Raw genomic sequence first — 25,010 nt, 5'->3', positions numbered from 1 at the left:
TGTAGTCCCTTTGGGTTCTTTACTCAAATGGCAGCCTCCCCCATGTTGATGGCAATCTTGGTGTTTGCCAGCCATGTCAAGTTTCTGGGAACATAGGTGAAGGAAAGTAATATGGCTGAGCAGGAAGGAAAAACTTTACTCAAACATTATCTGAGCACCGGCAAAATAAAACAATATTTTATCCCAGTTAACTTAATTATCAAAAGTATGTCAATCTCTAAGAAAATAATTTTGTCCAAAAACCAAACAAGCAAAAACCCCCAAACAGAAAAAAAATAAATTGTGAAATTTTATTGGATAATTATTATATAACTATTCCGTTTTACTGCAAATTTGGGGTCCTGAGACTCTGCAAAAGCTTTTATCGTGAAAGCTTTTTTCACAGAAAGAATGGGTTTAATTTTATGAAATAGGAATCCAATTTTATTCATGGCACGAAATTAAATAAAACCCAGGATATTTCCTTCCCTAGAACACATAATGAAGTTGCACTGTGAGTAATGATGGGTACGACGCAGGGCCAAAAAAAGGCTCTGCTTTTCTTTATGAAACACAACAGTCCGTTCAGGCTCTGGCCCTTCTCCAGGATCTCAGGCCTTCCTAGTAACTCTCAGTGAACGAAAAGAAAAAAAGCAAGGAATTTACCATAAAATGCAAGGAAATACAGTATTGCTTCAATCAGACTCCACGACAAAGTTATTACAGAAATCAATACTCATTCAGTAACATCTAATTATGCAGCACCCGCCAAAACATAAACAAACATAAAGAAGTTTTAATAAGTATGAATAGTGAAGCTTTAACTACTTTTTGAAAAAATATTAGGAGAAATAATTACTAGGGGGAAAAAAACTGTTTCCACTTACAATGCCACTCTCAATAACATATGATAAACTCCAGTGGGCCCCATGCCTCAGTTTACATCTTACTTTGTTACTGTAATTCATTTACATTAATGACAAGCAACACTAAGAAAATATGGACACTAGAAAAAGATGCATTGAGCATGTAAGAAATTCTGAACTGCTTGGAGTAAAACTCTACTAAAATGAAGGGGAGGGACCAAGATGGTGACATCGGAGTCTCCTGAACTTCCCTGCTTCTGTGAAATCACCAAATATACAGCTCTACATGGAATAATTCTCTGAGAGAAATCCAGAAACTAGCTGAATGGCTCCTACACATAGGATGACTAAGATACCTACATCAAAATGGGTAGGAAAGCCTGAGGCACACTCTCATCATAAACCCCATTCCCAACACAGAGCCATACGATCAGGAGGGAACCCTCAACTCCCAGCTTCTCCCTAAGGAGCAAAGAGTTTGGATCACACATCTAGTACTGCAACTTTTAAGGCTCCCACCTTAAAAGTGAGGGATGGGCCCCCACAACACCTAGCTCTGAAAGCCAAAGGAGCTTCCATCCATGAGTCCCATAGGACTATAGAAAAAAAAGAAGTTCTTTATGATCACACAAACATGCACCATTGCTATCTCCCCAGGGCTCAGAGTAGAGGAAGCAAGCATAAACTCCTATCTCCCAGTCTTTCCCTAGAAGGGACTTGGCTGCATAAAAGCTATTGCCCAGGGTCCAGCTTCTAAATAGCATGCATCTAGGGGCTGGCTGGACCCCACAAGAGCTGGTGAGCATTTCCTCCCACCTTCTCACTCCAGCTCACTCCAACAATAAAGCCAAATCACTAGCATCTCTGGAAGGAACTTGTTCTTGGATCACCAGGCTCTGATAGCCAATGGGGCTTGCATTCACAAGGACTGTGTTGGATAAAGAAGCAGCTAATGGGTGGGTACACACATGAGCACCCACTACAGCTATCTCGTTAGGGTTCAACACAGCAGGAACAAGCAAAAAGAAAAGAATTAGTATATTCAGACATTGTTCTAGAAGCTTCGCCATATATTATCTAATTTAACGATCACTGGAAGCCAATGAAGTAGTTACTATGATGCTTCATTTTATAAATTATAACTTTGTGGCATCAAAACGAAAATAACTTGCCCAGGAGTTCTCATAGCCAGGAAGCAGAAGTTGGCTGCATGCTCTTCATTGCCCTTGATGACTATCTGTTTAGAAACAGAGCAGCAATCACCCCTTCTCATAGCAAGAAAACATGCAGGGAAGTGGAGCTGCAGCCTAAAGAGGCTGACTTGAGAGCCTGCCGCAAAGAGCAGTCCCTCCCTCCTGAGGCAAAGCAGCGTCAACTAGCCCAGAGATGAGTGGCTTGGATCCTCACGGGAACCAGCCACATCGGACTGAGGCTTGGGTCAAAAGTAGGCAGGAAAACCCACGCAGGAAAACAGACAATTAATTGTAAGGCAGATTGTGAACTTGACATAGAGAGGAGACATGCAAATTTTCTGGTGAAGACCCACCTTCAAGTGAAGAATTTCCCAAGACAGTCCACCCAAGAGGCAACTCCAGATGGGTCAGAGCCAGCACGAGTTCCTCATCCAAGGCGGACAGCGCTTCCACTGTCAGGGCAAACGGAGTCAGCAGGGTCTGATGGCTACTGGCTGTGAGGCGATCGGCCTGGGTCACCAACAGACGGGCCAGCCTGCAGGCCATGTTGTCCACATATGTCACTGAGCCGGAGCCCATGGTCACCGGGGAGTAACCTTCTGAGCAGAGGCACACAGATACCGTCACAGTCTCCTGAAGCCCGTGGCCTGTATGATAAGACAGCGAACAGTTCACCCAGAGTCTACAGGAGATGCTCTCACAGTGTCCAAAACTCGAGTGGTCACCAGTCTCATTGTGCTGCCTAAACAGACCATATGATCCAGGAGGCCAAGGCAGAGGAAAGGCATCCAGTTTTTTTTAAATGCTGCCAAATCTATGGGGCCAAATTAAAGCTGATTACATCTTTTTCCAGTGACTCCTGATTTTAAAACTAACCTTTTGAGCTCTGAGCACTTCAGTGTCTATTCTCCTAAGATTACCAGGTATGTTATTTGGCAAACCTTCACCTTTTACACCTACTCCAACTCCTGAATTCAAATTTGTCATTTCTTCCTAAATGTATTTCTACCTTTATGTATTTATTTAGGTAACAGTTTTATAAAGTGGCACGACAAAATTACAGAAGGTCGCCCTAATTCCATAGAACTCCTCTGAATATGATTTGGGGTGGGTGAAGACTACTCAACAAAAATATTTATATTGTTCAGTGCCTCCCACTTCTGAGAATGGCTTCTCTATCTCATAGATGTTCTTAATATTTTTGTTGTGAGTGGTCACCTAATCCTGATACTTGTCTCCCCTCCTTACACTCCTCTTCTTTCATTTGGCCAAGGTTGGTGAACTTTCATCCAGGCACATTTTCATGCTGCCCTTGGAGAATTTCCAGGAATTAGTACTTCTGTAATTATGCTAACCATAACTGTACAGAAGAGGGGTTAACATTCAGCCACTACCGGCCCCCAAGCAAATGGCTAATGGGTACAAGTCATTCCTGCTCTGCCTTATTCTCCGAAGCCTTTCCCCAAAGGCTATGGTGCCAGGGCTTCAAGGGACAAGAGTATTCCAGGTTTACTAAGCAAGAACTACTGCCATTTACATATTGCCTCTTTAAAAGTAGTCCAATGTGCAGACACAGAATGCAGCCCCAACCTCTACACTATGCAAATCCAATATATAATTACAGAAATCTGTTCTACATGGTTCTGAAAGGTCACCCCGATAAAGCTATAACCAGGGAAATTAAAGGCTCAGAAACAGAACTGTCACCTGCCTGTAAGGAATCTGTTAAAATGAAGGTAAGAACCTTCACTGCCACAGGCCACAACATAATGAAAATGATTTTCTTTAACACATAGGGAGTGGAAAGGAGGTTCATCCCTACTTGCAAGTAAAAAGACAAAAGTTTTGATATTAGAAGTGGCACTTCAGTTATTTTTATTATTTCTCTATAAAAGTCTTCATAAAAGTGAAGACCAAGACAAGTGGGAGAGGCTAACAGCAGGGGACATGTAATGCCCACGCACAAAGGCGGAGGCCAGAGAGACCAGTAGCCAAAGTAACAAAGTGACTCTCCACCATTAATGAGGTTTGGCTTTCTCTTTTTTCTCCTAAGGATGGGAGTTACTGGGTCAGAGAAGTAGTTAAAATAGACTAGTCTCAGAAACTGGACAACAGATTGACTCAATGACCAAGCCCAGGTAGGGCTGAAAGGTCTTTGCACATCTTCGCAGTTCTAACTACGCCTGTATTTGCATGTCACCTTCTTTGTGCAGATAACGAATATACTACAGAAGCACTCAACATTTTTCCTCTGAAAATGAGGTCAATATTACCTGTAAGAAAAACTGATGGTTCTCTATATGATACAATTTATGAGTGTCAGAAAAAAACCCGCAATTAAGGAAAACTGACAAATCAACGAACAAGAACAACAAAAGCCTCCCTTCCTGCAGGTAATGACATCTTAATTACACCTTTAGGCTAGAGCTTGATGTCTCAATGCACAACCCACACCCCAGTGTAAACACAAAACAATTATATCTGAGGCTATTAGCTCATAATAACACGTTAACATGATACATTAATTTGTCATTTATCATCACAGTGATTAAAGAAGATATCTAGGAGAAATACTGGCTTTAGAATGTCAACATTTTGGTGATGGGAAGAGAAAGTTCTGGACTCTGAGGTCCAGCAAGGAAGTGTCTGAATGAACAGGGCACCGATGAAAGAACCCCAGCTACCAAAGGGAGCAAGCAGGGAGAAGCGGCCCCTAGGGCTGCTGGACTGACCACAGGGGAATGAGGAAGGGAGAACAAAGACAACTGTCAATGTCTCAGTTCTGCCTGAGCTATCCCTAGCAATGGATGGGTGGGGCTACTAGAGGTGATCCTAAGATACAGTGTCACCTCCATTGGACTGCATCGAAAGCACACCCAACCTGGAGAGTTGAGCCTAAGGCAAGGCTGCTCAGAGAGCTGCAGACAAGCTGGAAGAACCTTAGATGTGAGATAACCCAGTGTGAGTGCTCTTCCTAATATATATACACAGGCAGGCACACTCACTCTCACACACCCATCCCTCCTTGGAGCACCGTTTACTTTCTCCTCGTGGTCCTCTTCCTGGACTATATCCCTGGCAGGAAGATGCTTACAGGCAGATTTCCCAACTACCCAGTAAAAAGGACACCTCACCTGGAATGCTGGATTGGAGAATGTTATCCTCCATGCGTTCTGCCATCACAATGTGCCTCTGATGAGATCCGTTATAAATAAAATAAAACTCGGCGTCTTTAGGAAGATATACATTTTTGCCAAACTTCGCATAGACTGTCATCTGCCCCTGAAAAATGAATAAATTGGAGCATCGTCACACTTCCTCAACTTGACTCTAGGAAACTGCAATAAATAGGACCCAGGTCTCAAACAGGTTGGTTTGTCATCTTCACGTCACGTGAGCGAGCTCAGATATTATGAATCCTTCTTTCCAACAACCTCATTTTGGACAACAGGGGGATGCCTTCTGATATATCAAAGTATGCATGTCAGAGCTGGTTTGTTGTTTTTAAAGCTGAAGACATTAGGAGCATAGGGAAGAATTTTTTTAACTTAATAGATGTGAGAATGTGACACTTTGTCTTTCACTCTGTTTGAATTCCTATTTGATGAACCATTGCTTGTATTAATTTTTTCCTCTGAGATACCATCATGGCATACGGGTTCAGAGTAATTATCTTTTGAAGCTATGACTTTACCCTGTATTGGATCACAATCTGTTGGAAGAACCTTAAATATTCGCAAACATTGCCAAATAAATAGCACCACGTGCTCTCGTGCTTGCTGTGCCTTTTCCAATCACTGTTTGTCTTCTCTGAGGGATTTCCAAGTCCCCTCTCATCCGGCCTCAGACTTTCTCTTGAGAGCTTCTGCTTGGCACAAAGCCCTGTGAAGTGCGCTGGTCCCAAGGAGAACAGCTGCCCAGTTGGGTCACCGAGGGACACTCTGAGGAAGGAGGAAATGTCAAGGAAGCAAGCAGCAGGCTGGCACTCTCCAGCATATTACCTCCAGAGGCTATATAGAGGGGTTAAATCAGCAGTGCCACAGTCAAGGGAGTAGCAGTGATGGACAAGTTGCCAAATGGTCTTGGGACCTTGAAGGACTTGGGACACTCCCTCCTCTCAAATATAAAAAGGCAAACAAAGGGGGCCTCCAGGGAGAGGGTACATTCCACTCAGCCTATGGGAGTGGCAGGGAAATGGAAACCAGGAGGTAGAAGGGGTCGCCCACTTTGGAGGGCCTCCAGAGCTCGCTGGGCCCAGTGTAGAGAAGCATCTGGGCTTTTATGTGCCCGCCCAACAAAAATAAACCCACCCTCCAAGAATTCCTTCCCCTGTGACAGGGGAGAAAAGTGAACAGAGAAGTGTACACAGTCTCCTTAACATCTTCGATGGACATTAGCATGATATTAGTAGGACATCAAGAGTTAGGCAAATTAGGATCAAAAACAAAATCAGTATGGAGTTCCTCTTTGCAGTAACTATAAGGTTATTTCTTCCAAAATTTAAAAATTGAAAAGGTGATGTTTTCCTAGTGGCTTGCAATTCTTGACACACACGAAACATTATCTTAAATTTTGAATTGGTATAAATACAAATTGTGGAGTTCTGGAAAAAGACATCGGTTCCCAATTTTGATTGCCATCTCTTTGCATGTGAGCTCTCTCTCTCACACACACACACACACACGCACAAATATAATCAATAGAAAGTAACATGTCAAGGAAAATCTACCATATAATTGCTTCGAAAAAAGTTCAGGAAGAGGATCTGAAAAGCAAAAAATCAATAACAAATGTCTGACATGACTGAGAGAGGAAACTTAGATGAAATTCCATTTCCTAAAAAAGGAAGAACAGCTTGCTTTAGTCATGTTCCTGGTTGCTAAAGGGGCTGTTAATTATCCATGGACAGAATCTGACCTGACCTGTTGATTTTTTAAAAAATAAAAAATAAATTGTATAAACAGATTAAAGTTTTTCACAGATCACAAGGATATCTAGTCTGTATCTATTCAAAACAAGGATCATATTACTATTTTATCTGGTTGGGTGAACAAGGACTGCAACTTATGAAAGAGTTTAACAGAAACCCTTTTCAATGCAATACAACCCAAAATAGTGCTTTTATAATTCAGTTATGCCTCCCTCTCAAGACCACATCATGCTTTGGTAAAAAGAAGATAAACAACAAGTCAGGTCAGAAATAATACATGTCCATTAAAGAGAGATGCCCAGAAGTCCTAGCAGTGAGAATAATATTCAGCAATTAAAGGAGTTTCTTATTTGCTAATCACAAAGAGATCAGAAAGACATGGTGTAATTACAAGAGAAGGAGGGAAGCGGGTGGTGATAAAGAAACCAACAGAGAGACCCAACATACAAAAATGGGGTAGGAGGGAGTTGGCAGGAGAGAAAGAGGAAGAGGGGGAAAGAAAACAAATGCAAAAGAACACTTTCATTCAGAAAAGTTAGATAAAGCTACAAAGGAGATCAGCAGGAGGAACAGGCTTCTGAAAATGTGCTCACGAAAAAGTACTGCATAAAAAATCAGCCACAGGTGATGATTTTTAGCTAAGACTGGGGTCTTTATAATCATAGCAGCCACTGAAAACTGCTACTCTTCTTAAAAGGCCACTAATTTTATTAATGGCAAAAATAAATTCAAATGTACAGAATTCCAATGTGCCTCCATCATTTCTCCATCTGGATTCGATTGCATACTTTGTTTTAAGCAATTGAAAACTATAAACTTGTCCATGTCCATGAGTCTCTGTTTGGACAATAGACTAGTGGTTATCAGAGTGGGGGCAGGCGGGAGGAGAGAGGTAGATGGGGTAAAAAGGGTCAATTATGAAGTGACAGAAAGAAACTACAAGAGGAAAACACACAATGCAATATATATATATATATATGTATATATATATACACATACATATGTATATATATATATATATACATGTATATATAAATATATGCCTTATTATTAAATTGCACACCTAAAACTTACTGGATTTTGTTAACCAATGTCACCAAAAAAAAATTTAGTTTAATTAAAAAAAAAAAACTATAAACTTATATAAGTGAATTTGTTGACAACAATATCAGAATCACTACACTTCCACATAGAAAATAACAGATGTGTTATCACCTCTCTGTCAATTAGCTATATCCGAAATAAAAGAACACTCAGTATTTCACTTCTGGAAACTTCTGGAAACAATAAGAGGCATGATAGGCAAAATTATCTCCCCAAATTAATCTGTAAATTTAATGTATTCTAATCAAAACCCAAACTGAAATTTTCAAATGAAACTCAACAAGCTTACTCTAAGTTCATCTAGAAGAATAAATACATAAGACTAGAAACAAGATTTTTGAGAAAGAATGATGCTTGAGCTGTGGGGGGAGGGATCAGAACTTATCCATCACAAAGCAAAACATACAATAAAACCGCGGCAATTTAAACAGTGCAGTAGTGGCACAGAGGTAAACCACAAAGTACAGAGTCCAGAAACAGACGCATGGAAATTATGTAATAAAGGTGGCATTTCCAATCATCGGGGAAAGAAGAGACTACTCAATAAATCATTTTGGAACAATAGCTATCCATTGGGGCAAAAATAATTTTCATACCAAATACTTAAATTCTCAGTTCATGCAATGTAAAACGTAATTCATAAGTTCATAAAATTAGAAGGCTGCCTAAATTTTTAATTATTGAACAAAATAATAGCAAGTAAAGATATCTAGATTTCATCTATAATGACACCGCTCTAATGTATCAGCTTTTTTTTTCTTATTTCCTTCCCGTCTTTGTTCAATGCACAGCTAATTATTACATAGTTGTACTTGTGGCACAAATACACATATGGTTGTACTTTTCTATCAAAAGTATTTTTCCATGTTGTTACAATCTTCGGCACCATTTTTAATTGCATTCCATTAAGTGTTTGATGTTCCATGATTTAATCATTCCTCTATTATTTTACATTAAGTTTTCTAGCTTATTAACATTATAAAAAATACTATAGCAAACATTTTCATGTGCATTGTTTTTATGCTTTAAATTACTTTTTTAGAATAAAATTCTAGAAATGGGTCTAACAATGTGAATGATTGTCACAAATTGTGAAACTGATTTCCAAAGATGTTTTATCAACTTTCATCGCCACCTGTGCTGGTCAAGAGTATCATTTTCATCTCAACTTTGTCAAAGCTGTTTTTTTTTTTTAGTATTTCCTAAGTTAATAGATAATAAGCAGTTCCTCACTGAGTTAAATTCGTATTTTTTTCCATTGCCACTGAAATAAATTGTGACTTTTATGAAAGTCTATTACTAAACGGTGCCATCATTGTTAGTGGCCTGATTAAATTTGTAAAGAATTATTATCGTCCCTCTTCTATTCAACTTTGCCTTAGGCAGGTCAAAATTTTCACTTCCTCAAGTGAACCAATTGAGATCAACATCAGAATCACTCCCTTTCCCCTCTGAGAAGTGAAATTGTACCACCTGAAATCTATAGTGGAATGGAGAGAGGAGGTTGGGAAAATGTTCCTTAATTCCCCTGAAGATATATACAGTTTTAAACATTCATCTGGGGAGTGTGTCTGTCTTTTAATCAGAGATTCTTAGGAGGGTACAAGGAGAATATGATTCAAAAAGGGTAAGAACCACTATTTTAAAGCATGTTCAAAGCATCTTTTGTACAGTGTAAAATATAAAGATCATTCAGTTTTATTTTCCCAAACCAAAACTAAGACAACGAAATATAGGTGAATACAAATTAGTTAGCCCAGGAGGAAATATCAGAATGTCATTTTTTTTTTAAGGAAGGTAAACTAAAATGACCTAAAAGACTTAAGACATTTCTTCAGAAATAGACTTTGGGATAGGAATGGCTTCCATTTCCAGATAGGATGAAATAAAGCACAGTTGGCCAACATTCCTGCTGATAAAAACTAGAAAATAAAGACAGAAAAATTAAAAAGGCATATCCTTAAAAAGAATTACAGAAATGAGGCTAAAATATAATAAAACTCCAGAAAGGGGAGGACCACTCAGAGAAGTTATAGAAGCCAGAAGACAATGGAATGATATCTTTAAAGTAATAAAAGAATATAACTGATGACCTAAAATTCCATACCTAATAAAAATATTCTTAATAATAAAGTTGGAATTTAAATGTTTAAGAAAAATACTGAGAGAATTCATGGCCAGCAAGCCGGCACTAAAATACTAAATGGATTTATTGAAGCACAAGTAAAATGATCTCAAACAGAAACATGGAAATTCAAGAGGCAATGAGGAACAGTAAAATGGGTAAATATGTGAGTAAATGTAATTAATATCTAATGTACAAAATTATAACTACAATGTCATAGATTTTAAAATATTTGTAGAACTACAATGTCTGGCAACAATAATCTAAAAGGGAGATGGAATTAAAGTATACAACAGTTTGGGGAAAGTATTAAAATAACTTATTTACAATATATCAAATATATATGTTTAAGTTGAGGGTAACCACTAATAGAATAGTAAAAAGAATGTATAACTAACAAGTTATAGAGGAAAAAATCGAATAGAAAATAATAAAAAACACAAGACAAGAGAAATAAAAAAACATAAAACGTGTATCGAAACAAAGAGTTGTATGATATAAATCCAACTATATCAGCAATTATATTATATGCAAATGAATTAAATGATCCAAATACAACACCAAGACTATAAATTTTTTAAATTCAAAAACTGTAACAATATTTATATGCTGCTTACAAGAGAAACGCTTAAAAAATAACACAGAAAGTTTAAGAGAAAAATATACTATGCTACACTAACGAAAAGAAAGCTAGTATAGTCAAAATAATATTAGACAAAGTACTTTTTAAAGCAAGACATTACTAGAGAAAGGAACTTTTCTTTATAAAAAGTGTCAGTTGAACAAAATATAATATTAAATCTGTATGTACCTAATAACATAGCTTCAAAAGATAGAAAGGAGTATTAACAATTCCAAAGGGAGAAATAGAGAAATCCATAATCACAATGGGAAACTTCAGCACGTCTCTCTCAATAGGTGACAGAACAGACAAAAACTGACAAGGATATAAAAGACCCAAATCACACAATTAACAAGATTACTAATAAAAAATGATTACTATAAATAAAATGTATATAGTAATATATATTAAAAACATACCCATTATTCAAAACTCTGCATTAAACTCAGTTAAACAAACACAAAAATTCTCGATGACTTTCACCCGTGGTGGGATGATTCACCACTATAGAATTGAAATAGGCTTTGTTTCTGTAACACAGCTGAATGAAGTAAAAAACAATTCATGACAGAGGTCAGTAAATGACCCCAGATTCCTCACAAGACCAGAAGCAGACTCTAAAAAGCTCCTTATCTTGCTTCCTTTTAAAATCACTAACTTACTCAAAGAGTCTGAAAACATAGAACTCTTAGAAATTAAAAACAAATATCTGACATTTTAAGTACATCATAGTAGGAAATACACTGGGTTGAGAATAAGAATACTTAAATTATAATCTCTACTCTTGCATTGTCCCACTATTTCTTGAGGAATAAAGGTCCTGCACTTTGTTCCAAAATAAGCTAATGCAAAAATAAAGAATGAAGCAATATGCAGTCTAATAGCAGGACACCAGTTGAGATTTTAGTCAAAAATCAACTAAGCATGAGTCATCACTGAGACTAAAACGCTAACATGCCCAATGCTATGCTGATGAAAATCTAATAATTCCATTGAGTACGGTATAAAGAATGTAGTCAGCAGTAATGTAATGGTTACGTGTAGAGCCAGAGGGATGATAGAGTTATCGGGGGGATCATTTCATAAACTATAAATGTCTAACCAATATACGGTATACATAAAACGAATAATAAAATAAAATAAAATGTTTTAAAAAATAAAAAGAATGAGTATGGGTAGTTCTTCTCTATATCTGTCAGACATACCTGGGCCATCGAATACTTTAATGTAAATGTAGACTAAACCGATGATACATTTAGAGGAAAATGACAAGGATGCTGTAGGGACTAAAAGACCATGTTGTCATATGAGGAACAATTGAAGGAACTGGGACTGTTTTGCCAAAGGAGAAAAAACTCATGAGTAAATGGTCACGACTGCAAATATCTGAGGGTCTGTCATGCAGACAAGGGATTAGACATGTTCTGCAGGCCCCCAGGGGAAAGCATAAAACAATGGGGGGAAGGACAGGACAGAGTTCGGTTCTGCAGTGAGAGCCTTCTAAGGATCAGAGATGTCCAAAGAGGACAAGGATTACTTCAGCTTAGGAGGAATAAGCACTACCAGGAAATGGTGGTTTTGTTTTTTTTGTTTTGCTTTTTTGTTTGTTCTAAGAGAGAATGAAGCTAAATATCTAGTCTAGAATAGCTTCCATATTAAAAAAAAAAATGGGTGGGTCTAGATAAGTGGAGTTTTGTGGGGTTTTTTAAATTACTTTCTCATTATTCTTTTGCTTTGGTTTATTTCCTAGCTCCTTGAATTGATGCTTAGTTTATTTTAATTCTCTGCATTAGCAGTTTCAAACTGAGACCGGGGAAACCCTAGGTTCTAACAGAAAAATGTTGGGAGTTCAAACATTCCATTTAAATTTCATTTGAGGAAATATGTTTCCAATTATTTCTAAACCTAAAAATACGCATTCACTTAAATGCATTATTTACCAAATTTTAATACACTGGAGAAGACCTGAACTTCCAGGCTAAGTTATTGTCCTCATTGACTTAATAAATTAATTAATTAATGTAATAAATTTAAATGTGAATAATATATTTAAATAAAGTTTTAATCAAGCATATACATTAAAGAGCTCCATAACACTGGAAAAAAAGATTTCTTTAAAAAAAAAAAGTTTCAACACCATCTGCTTAAGATCTCTAAGGCCCTGTGACTCTAGGACACTCTCTGCTAGTCTGCATTGGAAGATAAAGTTCTATTAACTCATTCTATATTTCACATCTCAAATAAGTTTTACATTTGCAACACAGTAAAGACTACAATTCATCAATTTCAGATTCAGGTTGAACTCATGCAGATGGTGGTATATGGTTATTACTTAACACTTAAAGTCTACGAATTTATGTGAAACCAAGTATTGTCTGAAGACCAGTGTGGATCAGCTGACAGCATCGAACATGCCAAACCAAACCTATCAGAAAAACAAAGAACCCTAAGTCTCTGTGAATTGATCTCTTCTGAGTAAAGAACAGTGACACAACTATCTGTATTCTTATTTCAGGGTAAACCACATAGTTCCTGTATTCCACGGGACGTCTCTTTTAGGAGAGTAAAAAGAAGGGAGTCTCTGGAGGAGGAGGAGGGGCTCACTGTATGTGTATGTGGGGGGTCAGAGGTTGCAGCTCTTCCAACTAGTAGCTTCCAGCAGTGGGAAGAGTATTGGTCCTTTACCCCTCTCATCTGACCAGTATCTATGCCTGAACATCCCTTCTACCCTCTAACTCCAACACATACAGTCATACACACAGCAGGCCATTCTTAAATAAGAGCACTGAAGATCCTGCCACGCAACGCTCCATGCAAAATAAAAGAATCCTCGCTGAGAGAGGCATAAATTCAGAAATTGATAAAATATAGAGCTGAAAGAAGGCTTAAAGCTCATCTGGATCAAAACCCTTACAAAATCCTCACCTTACAGAGAAGAAACTGAAGGTATCCTGTTTGGGTTCCATCACGCAGCAGACCCAGAGCCAGAACCCAGGTCTTCACCCTCCATCCTATACTCTTCCCACTGCTCAAAGCTACTAGTCAAAAGAGCTGCCATCTCTGACCTCCCACTGAGATCCTATTCCTCCCCCATGGACTAGGAAGGACCTTTATGGAAACAAGTCAAATTCAGAAGTCAATCAGCTCTCCCCAAGTGCCCCAAAGCCCATCCCCACAACATCCATATCCCTCCATTCCTTGTCTCCTCTTTTCCTAGACCCCCATCACCTTCGTCAAACTACAGAGCACCTCAGGGCCTGTTGCTCTCCTCACTCTTTTCCTTCTGAAATCAGCAAAAGCAGGCAAAAGCCAGCTCAGCCACAGCATGGAAACCATGAAGCCATAGAAACAAGAGAAGAAGGGCAGTGAAGAAAGGGCATCCAGAAACAAAGGTCCACTCCAGCTCTGAAAGTGTATGGACAGAGAGGAAAGACGAAGATGCAAGGATGAGGGCTCACTGGGGAGGGGAAGGGAAAAAGCAGCAGCCGCGGGCTGAGGAGTGACGACAATGGCAAGAGGAGAAAGGGCTAGAAAAAAGAAGCAACATGGAATTTAATTAAAATAGGAAAAGGGCAAGAAAGATGGAAAATAGATCAATGAAAATGAGTAGAAGAGAGAAATACCCATCCTACCAGGATCTGCTTTCTGGAAACCTTTTTGTTAAAAAGAGGAAGGCGGGGCGGAAAAGAAGCTGAATTTTGATGCCGACAGAGAACATTTCAACTGATCAAAAGCAAGAACTAAGAGCAAAAGAAGCACTATGGCATGTGTCGTTTTGTGACACATCATAAAGTGGGGAGGGTGCTTCTTCGAACTACTCACACTCATCTAATCTCCACGCCCACATTCTGGTAAGTCCGTTTTATCTATGTCATATACAGCAGTGTCGGGATGAGGGAGAGCACACTCAGAGACTCCTTTCTCATTCTCAGCCCCACTTCAGAGTCAGTTGTGAATGGCTTTAGAATGCAGTAGACCATTTTTCTGGCCCTGTCCTTTTTTTTGTCCCTTACTTAGAACTCTCTCTGAATCTTCGGGTCAACTGTATGGGGCTCTCAGTGAAAAACAGGACTACATACAGAAGAGCCAAACACTGGCTTCACCAAAGGTGCCATTTAACCAAAAGTCAACTGGACTTCTCTCCTCGTCCTAACTCAGCACAAAGCCCAACCGCACAAGAACAACATTGGTAATAGAGAACTAATCCAAAAAACATGAACCAGCAATTAATCTTGTGAAGAATAACACCTTCCATTTCCTCAGTGTGTCACTGTTCACGAGGTGCTTCTGCATACGCTATCCTATTTGCATCTCACAACCACAGATACACAGACAGGTGAGGAACTGGCCCACTGTCCCCCAGGCGGCCAGAACCAGCGCCTAAGTCTCCTCATTAATTCAGCCACTCCAGATAGGTACTGGGTGTCTATTAGGTGCTACGGTTAAAATACCTGCCTTTACAAAACTATTCTATTGGGAAGATAGACAATAAACAAACTGTTAAGTGACTGTTCTGCAAGAAATTCATAAGAACTGATAAAAATAAGGTGGGGTAAGAAAAAGAGTGTTTTAGATAGAGTAGGAAAAATCCTCTAATGAGGTGACATTCTAACTGAGACCTGAATACAGTAAGGGAGTGAGCCATGTGGATATGAAAGAACATTTCAGGTTGAGGGACAAACAAATGCAAAGGCCCTCCTCCCTTTTCTTACAGATACATGGACAGATGATCATAGATGGGTATATGGACTGTGACGGTGCTTCTATTCACGTCTCCACTGGAGTTCATCTGTCAGCAATCTATATCAAATGATCAAATAGCGGCTATAGTCAGATGGCTTTTCAATTTGAATGTGAAACAGCTTGAGCATCTTCTAACTCTCACCCAAACCTCTATGGTATATAACCTCCTGTTTTTTCATAAGGCTAACTATAAACACTCAATGGACAAATACAATTTAACATCCTCTACAAACCTTGTTATGACAGGTACCTATTTATAGATACTTCGACATTATCGAAGCCCCTACCACATAAATGTCACTGAAGTAATCTCAGGAAACAAGAGTCTAGGCTTTGTTTTAACTCACACTGAACACAAAAGTTCTCATTTCTTAACATGAGAATTCAATGTGAAAACAATAGTATTTATCAATTTATTGAGCTTCCTTAGAAACCATAAAGATAAAAATCGGCCGTCATAGGAAACCTTTATGTTTTAATTAATAGCACCGTGCATTTGAATGTATCTGGCACCATTCTAAGAGAATTATCTCATTAAGTCCTTACAACTACCCTTTGAGGTAGAAGCCATCAACCTCATTTCACGAATGAAGAAACTGAGATTTTGAGAAGGTACCCTGACCCCAGTAATCTGGAGTGTTGGGGGCAGAACCAGGAATCAAGCCACTCTGCTAGGTGGGCTCTGCTTCCCCCATAACTCCTGGCACCTCCTGCCACTATGTTCAATGCCACATCACCCAGGGGCAGGGCCTCTGCAGAAGACAGAAGCTGGCCCATTGTGTTGATGGACTATGACAGTCTCCCCACACCTAACTTAATAGGTCTTGAGAACTTACACATGAATATGCTTTGACTTAGGGGAAAAAAAGACCCGTGTTCAAGCAGTATGAATATCGTGACCACTTTTAAACTATTTTAGTCTCCCTTCTTCCTTCATCAACAAATATCTGATGTGTACCAGGCACATGTGGTAGGAAAATGACAAAACCAGCTCTTTACCTTCAGGGAGCTCACAGCCTGAAAGGGAGAGAAAAGCTTAAGTGGAAGGAAGGTAAGGGTTGCATGTGAGGCCCGTAGAATTAAATTAGACCTGGGTTCCAAACCCAGCTGCCTCAGCCGAACTATTAAACGGGGATGAAAACAGGACTTACCTATCCTATGGGATTGTTGGGTGGACTAAATGAAATCAGACATATTGACACTTGCTCAGCACCTGACAATAAGTGCTTAATAATTTAATAAATACTAAATTAGCTAGCTGCCAATAGTACTAAAATCAACATCAGTATTATTAGTATTCATTGTTCACTGAAGAAACATTTATTAAATACCTGTGTGCCAGGTACTTTCCTCCATTTTTCTTAAAACAGAGATTGGTAGTACAGCATCACTTCACTACCCTCATTTTACAGATGAAGATATTGTGCTCAGAAGGCTAAATTATTTGATGAAATTACACTGAACTCCCTCTCCACATACACACACCATTGGATCCAGCAACAGGATTCAGAGAAATAAAAGTAGAAAGGTAAAGTAAGCACTATACATCCATTAACAAGATACTACATTTTATCAGTAAAAATCCTCTCTACTTAGAAATAGTATTTCCCCTAAACTGCAGAAAAAGTAACTTAAAATAAAAAAAAAAAAACGAGATATTTTTATCCTGAAGATAGTTCACACTAACAGAGTTGGCAAATTAATACCAGTTCTCACATTCTTCTAGACCTGGATGCTAACACAGTCTGTTTAGAAGATCAACAGAGCACTCATTTTTTCAGTATCTTAATTTTTTTTCTGGAATAGGTAGCAGTGTAAGCAACAGGCCACGAGAGCACTGAGCAGTATTACGTGTGCTATGTGCTAAATCAACAACCTATCTGTACTTCTGCGTAACCTTTACAAGGACACACAATATTCATTCCTCTTTTATGCACAAATTCTAATAGTAATTTGCCTAGAAGCATGGTCTGCTCCTCTTCCAGAAGGCCCTGAAGTGAAACCTCCAGGATTTTACACTTTCTCATCATCAGTGAAGACTTTGCTTCTACCCCTTCTGCCCACTCCAACCTCTATAAGGCCATCTCTTCCAGGCAGGCCTCCATGATACCCCTCTGAACTCCACATGACCTTATCTCAACCTTTCTTATAGTATTTAGCTCTCCCTACTTTATATTCCTTCTTTTCCCTCTGCCCAGAATATGAGCCTCTAGTTTTATTTATTTATTAATTTATTTTCTTTTCATCCTTATTTTTACCCTGTCACATAATGAGGGCAGGTGAGCATGGTGGTGAAGTGCACGAGGACCTGGATCCCAATCTTGCCTCTGCCACTTCTTGCTATTTAGCTTTAAACAAGTGGCTTAATTTCTCTGTGCCTTCCTTTCCTCATTTGTAAAGAGGATTAACAATAGATACTCCTTTAGATTTCAGTGCCAGTCAAATGAGATAATGGATGCCTCTGCCTGGCATAAAGATAACAGTTCGATAAGTGTTAGTAATCCTTATTTTTCATTTGTAAAGTACCTCCTTTTTTTTTTTTTTTTTTGAGTAAAGAGGGATGTTAATGAATTATTTCATCCCAAATGTCCCTCAAATATCTGGCAGATTCTAGGTCTCACAGGACCTCGACAGCATCTTTTGCATAAAAAGGACTCAAAAATTAAATTAAAAGGAAAGAACATTTTGTAAACCAAAAGAATTGCTTCCTACTGTTTGTGTGTTTCCAGTATGATCTTTCATATGCTACATTTTTCTTAATTCAAAATAAAATAGTTTCATATATTTATTCATCAAATATTTATCGAGCCCTTATTAGAGTACATTCTACAGTGTGTTCTGGGAAATGACAAACGCATCAGTGAAATGAGCGAATCCCTGCTCCCATGGTTTAGAGTCTTCTGTTAGGAAGACACAATAAACAAGAAAATATCAGATAATTATAAGTGCTATACAGAGAATTAAAAACAATAAAATGATGCCAAGTTCTCAGGGAGCTATTTTAGAGTGGGTGGTCAGGGTGACCTTTGAGAGTGTGGAGGCTAAGAAATGAATTACAAGGTTTGCAAGTTGTTTTTTTTAAAAAATAAGAGAAAAAAATGAGAATGGAGTGAATGCAAAGGAAACAGAAAAGGATAGATCAGTGAGGAATACAGCAAATCTGTTAGAAACAACCAAGGAGGGCTTTGATCCCCATGTCCAAACGTGGGTATGAAATGAAGGGAGCTGCTCCAGTGCCTTAAACTAAGTGATAATGAGGGTAGGTAGGAAGATAACCTGGCTACTGTACTAGAGAACCCCTCAAAGCTGGTTGGTGTAACACAGTAAAAGCTCATTTCTTGCTCATAATGCCACTGCAGGTGTTGCTGCTTGGGTGACTCTCCTTCAAGTAGCCTTCCAGGGACCCAGGTCCCCACAGTCTTCTAGCTCTGCAACTTACAACATTTGGATCCCAATACCCTGCTCTTTTCCAGGCAAAAGGAGAAAAGAATATAAACTACCACAGCCTGAGCATGACACCCATCTATCTCTTCTGCTCCTATTCCACTGGCAAGAACTCAACTACAAAGAGTAACTAGGGAATGTTTTCTAGCTGTGTGCCCATCACAGGAAAGAAATGGTTTGATTATTGGCTCAATCTCTGCCATAGGCTCAGGCACAATGCGTGACTCCCAGAACATCTAAGAGCTAATAATGTCACTATATCTTAAGCTTAGCTTTATCAAAATTGAAAAATTCTACACTTCAAAAAAACAAAACAACAAAAAAACACATGAGAAGAAAGCCAAGAGTTGATATGTTGTGTTGGAAATGATGGCTATGCAATGCCATCACATTCGCATGGCTATTTTCAAAAACATCGTCTGTGTATCTCTCTCCCCCTCTCCCTCCCTTTCCTTCACTCCAGACACACCCATTCCCCCCCACACACACACATACACACACACACACAACCATAACCACCACCACCACTACCCTCTCGACAATTTTACCCCATAGTACCAGAAGTTGTACTCCTGCAAGCGTCCCTCAATTCAGGAAAGAGAAGAGCTGAGAGAGAACAGCTTCATCAATAAAGAATTGTTTACATAATAAAAGAAAACTGCATTATTTTAACTGTCATTCCTAAAGATAAAGGATATTTCTGACACTGTTGATTTAATTATGCCATTTATCCTGGGCCTCTTGCAATTACCCAAAAGTACAGTACAACTAATGGATACTAAAAGTTTCCACAGACACATGACTTTTATAATTTACTAGTCAGAGAGGCACAACATCGATTCTCAGTCCATTAACTACCCTGGCCCTTCAAAATCAACAATTCAAAAAGGAGTCTGCTGGTCACACGGTAACTATGAGTCTCCTCTCAAAGTAAATGACAACATAGAAACCTGTCAGCTACTCTGTTGACCGTGCCACAGTGTCCCAACTATTTCCTTAAACCTGAGTGAGCACTTATTACACAAGACCCCTTTACTCTGAAAAATTTCTTTAGTAGCTAACCAATAGCATGCCCTCAAGGCTCAAAATGTTTTTAAAGACATCTGTCTAGCTGAAGAAATCCTTAAATTATAGTAAGCCCTGAAGTTATTTCATTCCTAACAGAATAGACACAGACTCATATTTGGTTTTTAACTGGTTATACCCCGCTTCCAAACTACACATCTTCAAAACCTTTTGACCACGCAAGGAAAGCACATGTAACTCCCCCTGAGTCAGTGTAAACATGTTACTAATATTTACAGAAATTAAAGCATTCCCACAAACCCAATATGCTAAATTTTGAACATATGGAGCACATAATTGCTAAAAATGGATTATTCTTATCACAGAGATCATCAAGAGCTTTCTACATTTCTAGATAAAAAAATTTGAGGTGTTTTGTTTTGTTTTAAAGCTTAAAGGCAGAGAAGGTGAAAAATTAAAGAACTTCAACTGATCATTACGTTAAAAACAATTCAGCTCAATGATACACACTATCCCAAAGACATCCAAGATGTTGGTCTTCATCTGTTTGATTAAAGACGCCATGCAGAGTTAGTAAAAAGACCAAAAGATTCTAAACGGGTACTTAATTTTTAGGGTAACCTCGAGAATACATTTTCCTTTCTCAAATCTAAAGTTTTAAGCCACTAAAGACATCCATCTTCAAAGACATCCCTCTTCACAGCAAATAGTTTTGACCTGTATCGATTGCAGATCGTATCCAGGGACCGTTCTCTCTTTCAGCCTTGCTGGCTCATCTTGTTAACAGGGTGAGAGGCACTTTCATCCGAAGCACTATTCTGCAAGAACATACAGTAATAATCTGTCTGCCTGGACAGATTATTGTTTAAAAAACTCTGGATTTAAGGATAAAGTGGGTATATTTCTTTAAATTTTATTTTACATACTTATAAACAGAATGATAAGCTACTTTTCATTGAATACCACTATATACCACTGTCAAGATATACATCTAATGCTCACCGTAACACTGCGAGGAGAGTTTTATAATTCTAATTTATAAATTAAGAAAGTGAGACTTGGGCTAAGGTAGAAGGTCATGACGGAGGTTTGAATTCAGATCTATCTACTGCTTACTGCTATTTCAAGTTCAAAACAGTTATTAACGTGTAGATGGTTCATAGGAATTTACAGGCTCCAAAATGACAAGCCCCTAACCTGGGAAGTTCTACTCTCTGAAACTAAAAATGTAATCCACAGAATCTGGGTGAAACTAGCTACTTACTATAATTTGGACCCCCTTCTTGAGAAAAGGAAAGTACTTGCCTCCATAATATCAAAAAGCAACAGTCTACCTAAAATGTAATCAGTGACTATATGAGAAATGTAACATATTCTGACTGTGCACTGAAATAAAGGGTCACACGATAATGAATACAAATTAAAGGACGACGATCTAAATGACTTTTAGAAATGGAAAACCCGGAGAGTGAGAATTTTTCTACACTTATTCACAATGTTGTCCTAGAGACAAGAAGACCCAACCAACTAATCTGAATATTTCAGTCAGTTTGACAGTAGAGACCTAGCGTGGATACTGAGGCTCCCTAAAGCAGCATTTGCAACAGTTCTTTAGCCTAGGGGACATGTCCTGGTCATCTTCATTATTACAGCAACATATCTCACCATTTACCAATTTGTCAAGCCTATTTCTAACTACATTCAATATATTAACTCATTTAATCCCACAACAATCCTTTGAGGTAGATGGTCTCTTATAATCCCCATTTGACAAATGAGAAAACTGAGGAAGGGAGTGCTTAAATAATTTGCCAGGGTCACACAGCTAGTTAGGAGTCTTAGTCAGGCAGTCTCTTAACCTCTCATAGCCAAGTCCTTACAGAGATGCAGTTGGAGCACTGGTAATCCCTGCAAATACCTTGACGCCAAGACATGCCTCTAACTATACATGCATAACTATGGGTCAATCTTTCCAGGTCCCAGTGAGATTTCCAAGGCCCTTCATAATGTCCAGGCCTTTCTACCATTTCCTAATTTTCTGCTCATCTTTATTATCTGTTTCCTTGACTGCACTTTGAGCTGTAAAACTCACATTTTAATGCCCAGAACCATACTCTTTCTTTGTTTTCTGGGGCAAGTTCACAAATCTTTGGTCAATCATCCTGCATTAAAACTGCTCCTTTAGAACACAAAAAGTAGAAAGAGCAGCCACAGAAACACATGATTTGCAGAACATATTTAGCCCAGGTTCATTTGGCTGCTCATTCACTGACTGATCTCATCAGGATTCCCCAATGAGAACCTTCTCTTGGCCAGACATTTAGTACTATGTATCCAGTGTAGTAGGATACATACTAGCATTCTGTGACTAAGAATATTCTTTAGCTTTCTGAACAAGAAGAAAAATATTAACCTTTCAGCTTGTCTTAGCTCTATGTGATAAGTTTAAAGGGGGTTCTGTTGTATTATTTTCTGCATTGTTCTCTATATTTTTAATATTTTATAATTTAAAAACTTTGAAAGATCTGAGTAGTCACCACAAAGGGAAGTCACCAATTGTCACCCGGGATCCAATCAGCCCCTAACCCAACCATTTCTTCACTACGCTGGGATAAAACAAAGAAATAATTGTTTTAAGAATGAGAAGCTTTTCCAAAAAGAAAAAGCAGGACTATTCCTGTTCTGCATGTTTACGAATGGTTTCAACAGGCATCCTTATCAAATTTACAAACGGCAGGGGCAAAATTGGGAAGGTCAGTTATTACAAATCAAGATCCAAAAAGAATAGGGCCAACACTAACAAGGTGAACTTCCTGACTATCAATGAGAGTATTGTACTTAAAGAAAACTCGGCAGCATGACAGAGGATGGAAAAGGACCTAATAAGTACCACTAATGTGGAAAGGATCTAGAGATTTCAAATGGCAATAATCTCAGGATGGTCAACGGTCTGATGCTGCTGTCCAAAACAAGCTAAGATCAACCTGAGACCATAGGACAGTGTCCGTAACAAGGGAAGGAACCGTTCAACTGTCTTCTGTGCTGAGCAGAACCTGCCGGGTTTTGTTTAACTAGAGGCATCATGTTTTCACTGGATGGTGAAGGCCACCAAGGTGATAACTGCTCTCGAACTCACATCATGTGAAGAAAGGCTGTTGAAATTAAGAGTTCACTCTGACAAAAAGAATACTTAATGGGAAGATATGAAAGCTATTCTCAAACTTCTGAAGGCTTATTTACAAGAAAGAGCAGAGTTGCTACACAATGTCTCAGGGGCAAAACTAAAGCCAATCGAGAGAATTACCAGAGGTAGATTTTAGAAAACAATTAAAAATTAGTTGTAATAATTAAAACTGTCCAAATATGGACTCTCTTCCTTATTGGAGAAGAGGTTTCTCTCCACCAATATAAGTATTTAAGGAAACTAGATGACCATCTGTTCCTGTTGTCAGAGGGAATACCTACACATAGGGATGAAAATGATTCATACTCACACTGGACACATATGGCTTTTCCCCTTTGCTGATATTTAGAGAATCACAAAAGCACAAAATGAAAATGGTCACAAAAGATCATTTCATGCCCTCCCCCTAATTCTGAGTAGAGACACAGCCAAACTCCCCGCCCACCCCCCACATACAAAAAGATTACTGTAAAATGTTCTCTTTATATGTCTCTTAGAAGAAATTTCTCCATATTCTTAATATTCATAGTCCTGACTTTTCAGGAAGTTCTTCCTGATATTTAATCTAAATTTCTCCTGCTTCAGTTATACCAATTCACATGGAGATCAAAATGGGCTCTGAATGATCATGACAGGAAAACAAATGACATAAGAACACATAATCAATAAAAAAAATATATTTGCAAAGAAAAAATATTAAACAGTGAGTTATAAAATGTTTCCAGTCTCTAAATGCCATATGTCATTCAGAACACTCTAAAAATCTAAAAATCTAAAATCATTACAAGACTAGTTTACATGCCTTCACTTCTGAGTGCAAACACTGAACTTCTCGTGTGAGAGCTCTGCTTCTCTTTTGAGACCCAGCTTTCTATCTCTATGCAGAAAGAACAAGATTGAAAGCTAATGTCTTTAGATTAACATCACTCAAAACTGTGCGGAAACTACAGTTGGGCAGCAGGAATACAGGAAAGCTTCAAAAGGCTATGGACAACATTAAGTACTTAAAAATGCCTAGTTTGCTTAAAAGGTACCAAAATACAAATTAAATAAAACATGTCGTTCTCTCATTTCTTTAAGAACTAGGTAAGCTGCCCGAATACAAAGCCGCCTTGAAACACTGTTTCACATAGTATTCTGGCTGGCCTTACTCCCAGCGACTTACACTGTGCTTAGTAAATTGATCACATACCATGTTGATACACTCTCGATCTAAACTAATTTGCTTACTCGTGAATCAATCAGGTTTAAAACTCCTTACTTCCCAATTAACTGGAAGGCATAGTCTTGATTCTTTTTAAATGTTTCCTTAACAAAAATGAAACCAAACTAAGCTCTAAATCAACTCTTTTAAAATAAATTATTTTTGGTTGCTGCTACAGCCAGGTTTTAGATATGTTTGCAAGCAAGACCACAAACTAGTATCTATGTATGTTAATTTTTGCTTACAGTTGGCTAGCCATACCTAGAAGACAAGGAATTCAGAGGCCAGGAGCTCCAAAGAACTTTCTTTTCATTCTCAAGATTGAACCATGGGCTTCTCTGTTCTGGGCTGGAAGTGAGTTTTTCACTCTGTCAGCAGGTGCGCTGGTATGCACACATACTTTCAGGTTTAAATTTTGAAAGATTTACTCTTTGCAACCACGCTCAGTCCAATAGGGGAAGTAGCTCATGTCGTCCAAGTCAGTCACCTTGATTACTAGTGGCATTCCAGTAATCGATTCTGAGGGGAATTTTATTTTTAATGCTTTCTTAATTAAATATGTCTTGAAGTTGAGACCTGGCAGAAGAAAA

General features: G+C 38.4%; 1 protein-coding gene across 8 annotated transcripts in view; it reads right to left on the bottom strand.

Moving 5' to 3' along the window:
* The window catches only part of ARHGEF28 (Rho guanine nucleotide exchange factor 28), a 258,757-nt gene that overhangs the window by 153,029 nt on the left and 80,718 nt on the right, over positions 1–25,010 (bottom strand). For 7 of the 8 annotated variants that reach the window (XM_039857455.1, XM_039857458.1, XM_039857462.1 and 4 more), the window contains 2 exons: positions 5,173–5,320; positions 2,392–2,685 (listed from right to left, as the gene is read on the bottom strand). In XM_039857455.1, the coding sequence (XP_039713389.1) occupies positions 2,392–2,685; positions 5,173–5,320 (442 nt within the window). Of the gene's footprint in view, positions 1–2,391; positions 2,686–5,172; positions 5,321–11,238; positions 11,363–25,010 lie in introns of those variants that run through there. The other variant, XM_039857461.1, reaches the window with a different exon arrangement.

The sequence above is a fragment of the Pteropus medius genome, unplaced genomic scaffold (assembly GCF_902729225.1).
Source record: "Pteropus medius unplaced genomic scaffold, Ma_sr-lr_union100, whole genome shotgun sequence".
NCBI lineage: Eukaryota > Metazoa > Chordata > Mammalia > Chiroptera > Pteropodidae > Pteropus > Pteropus medius.
The sequence above is the reverse complement of the archived record's forward strand: the minus strand, read 5'-3'. Positions and strand labels throughout refer to the sequence as shown.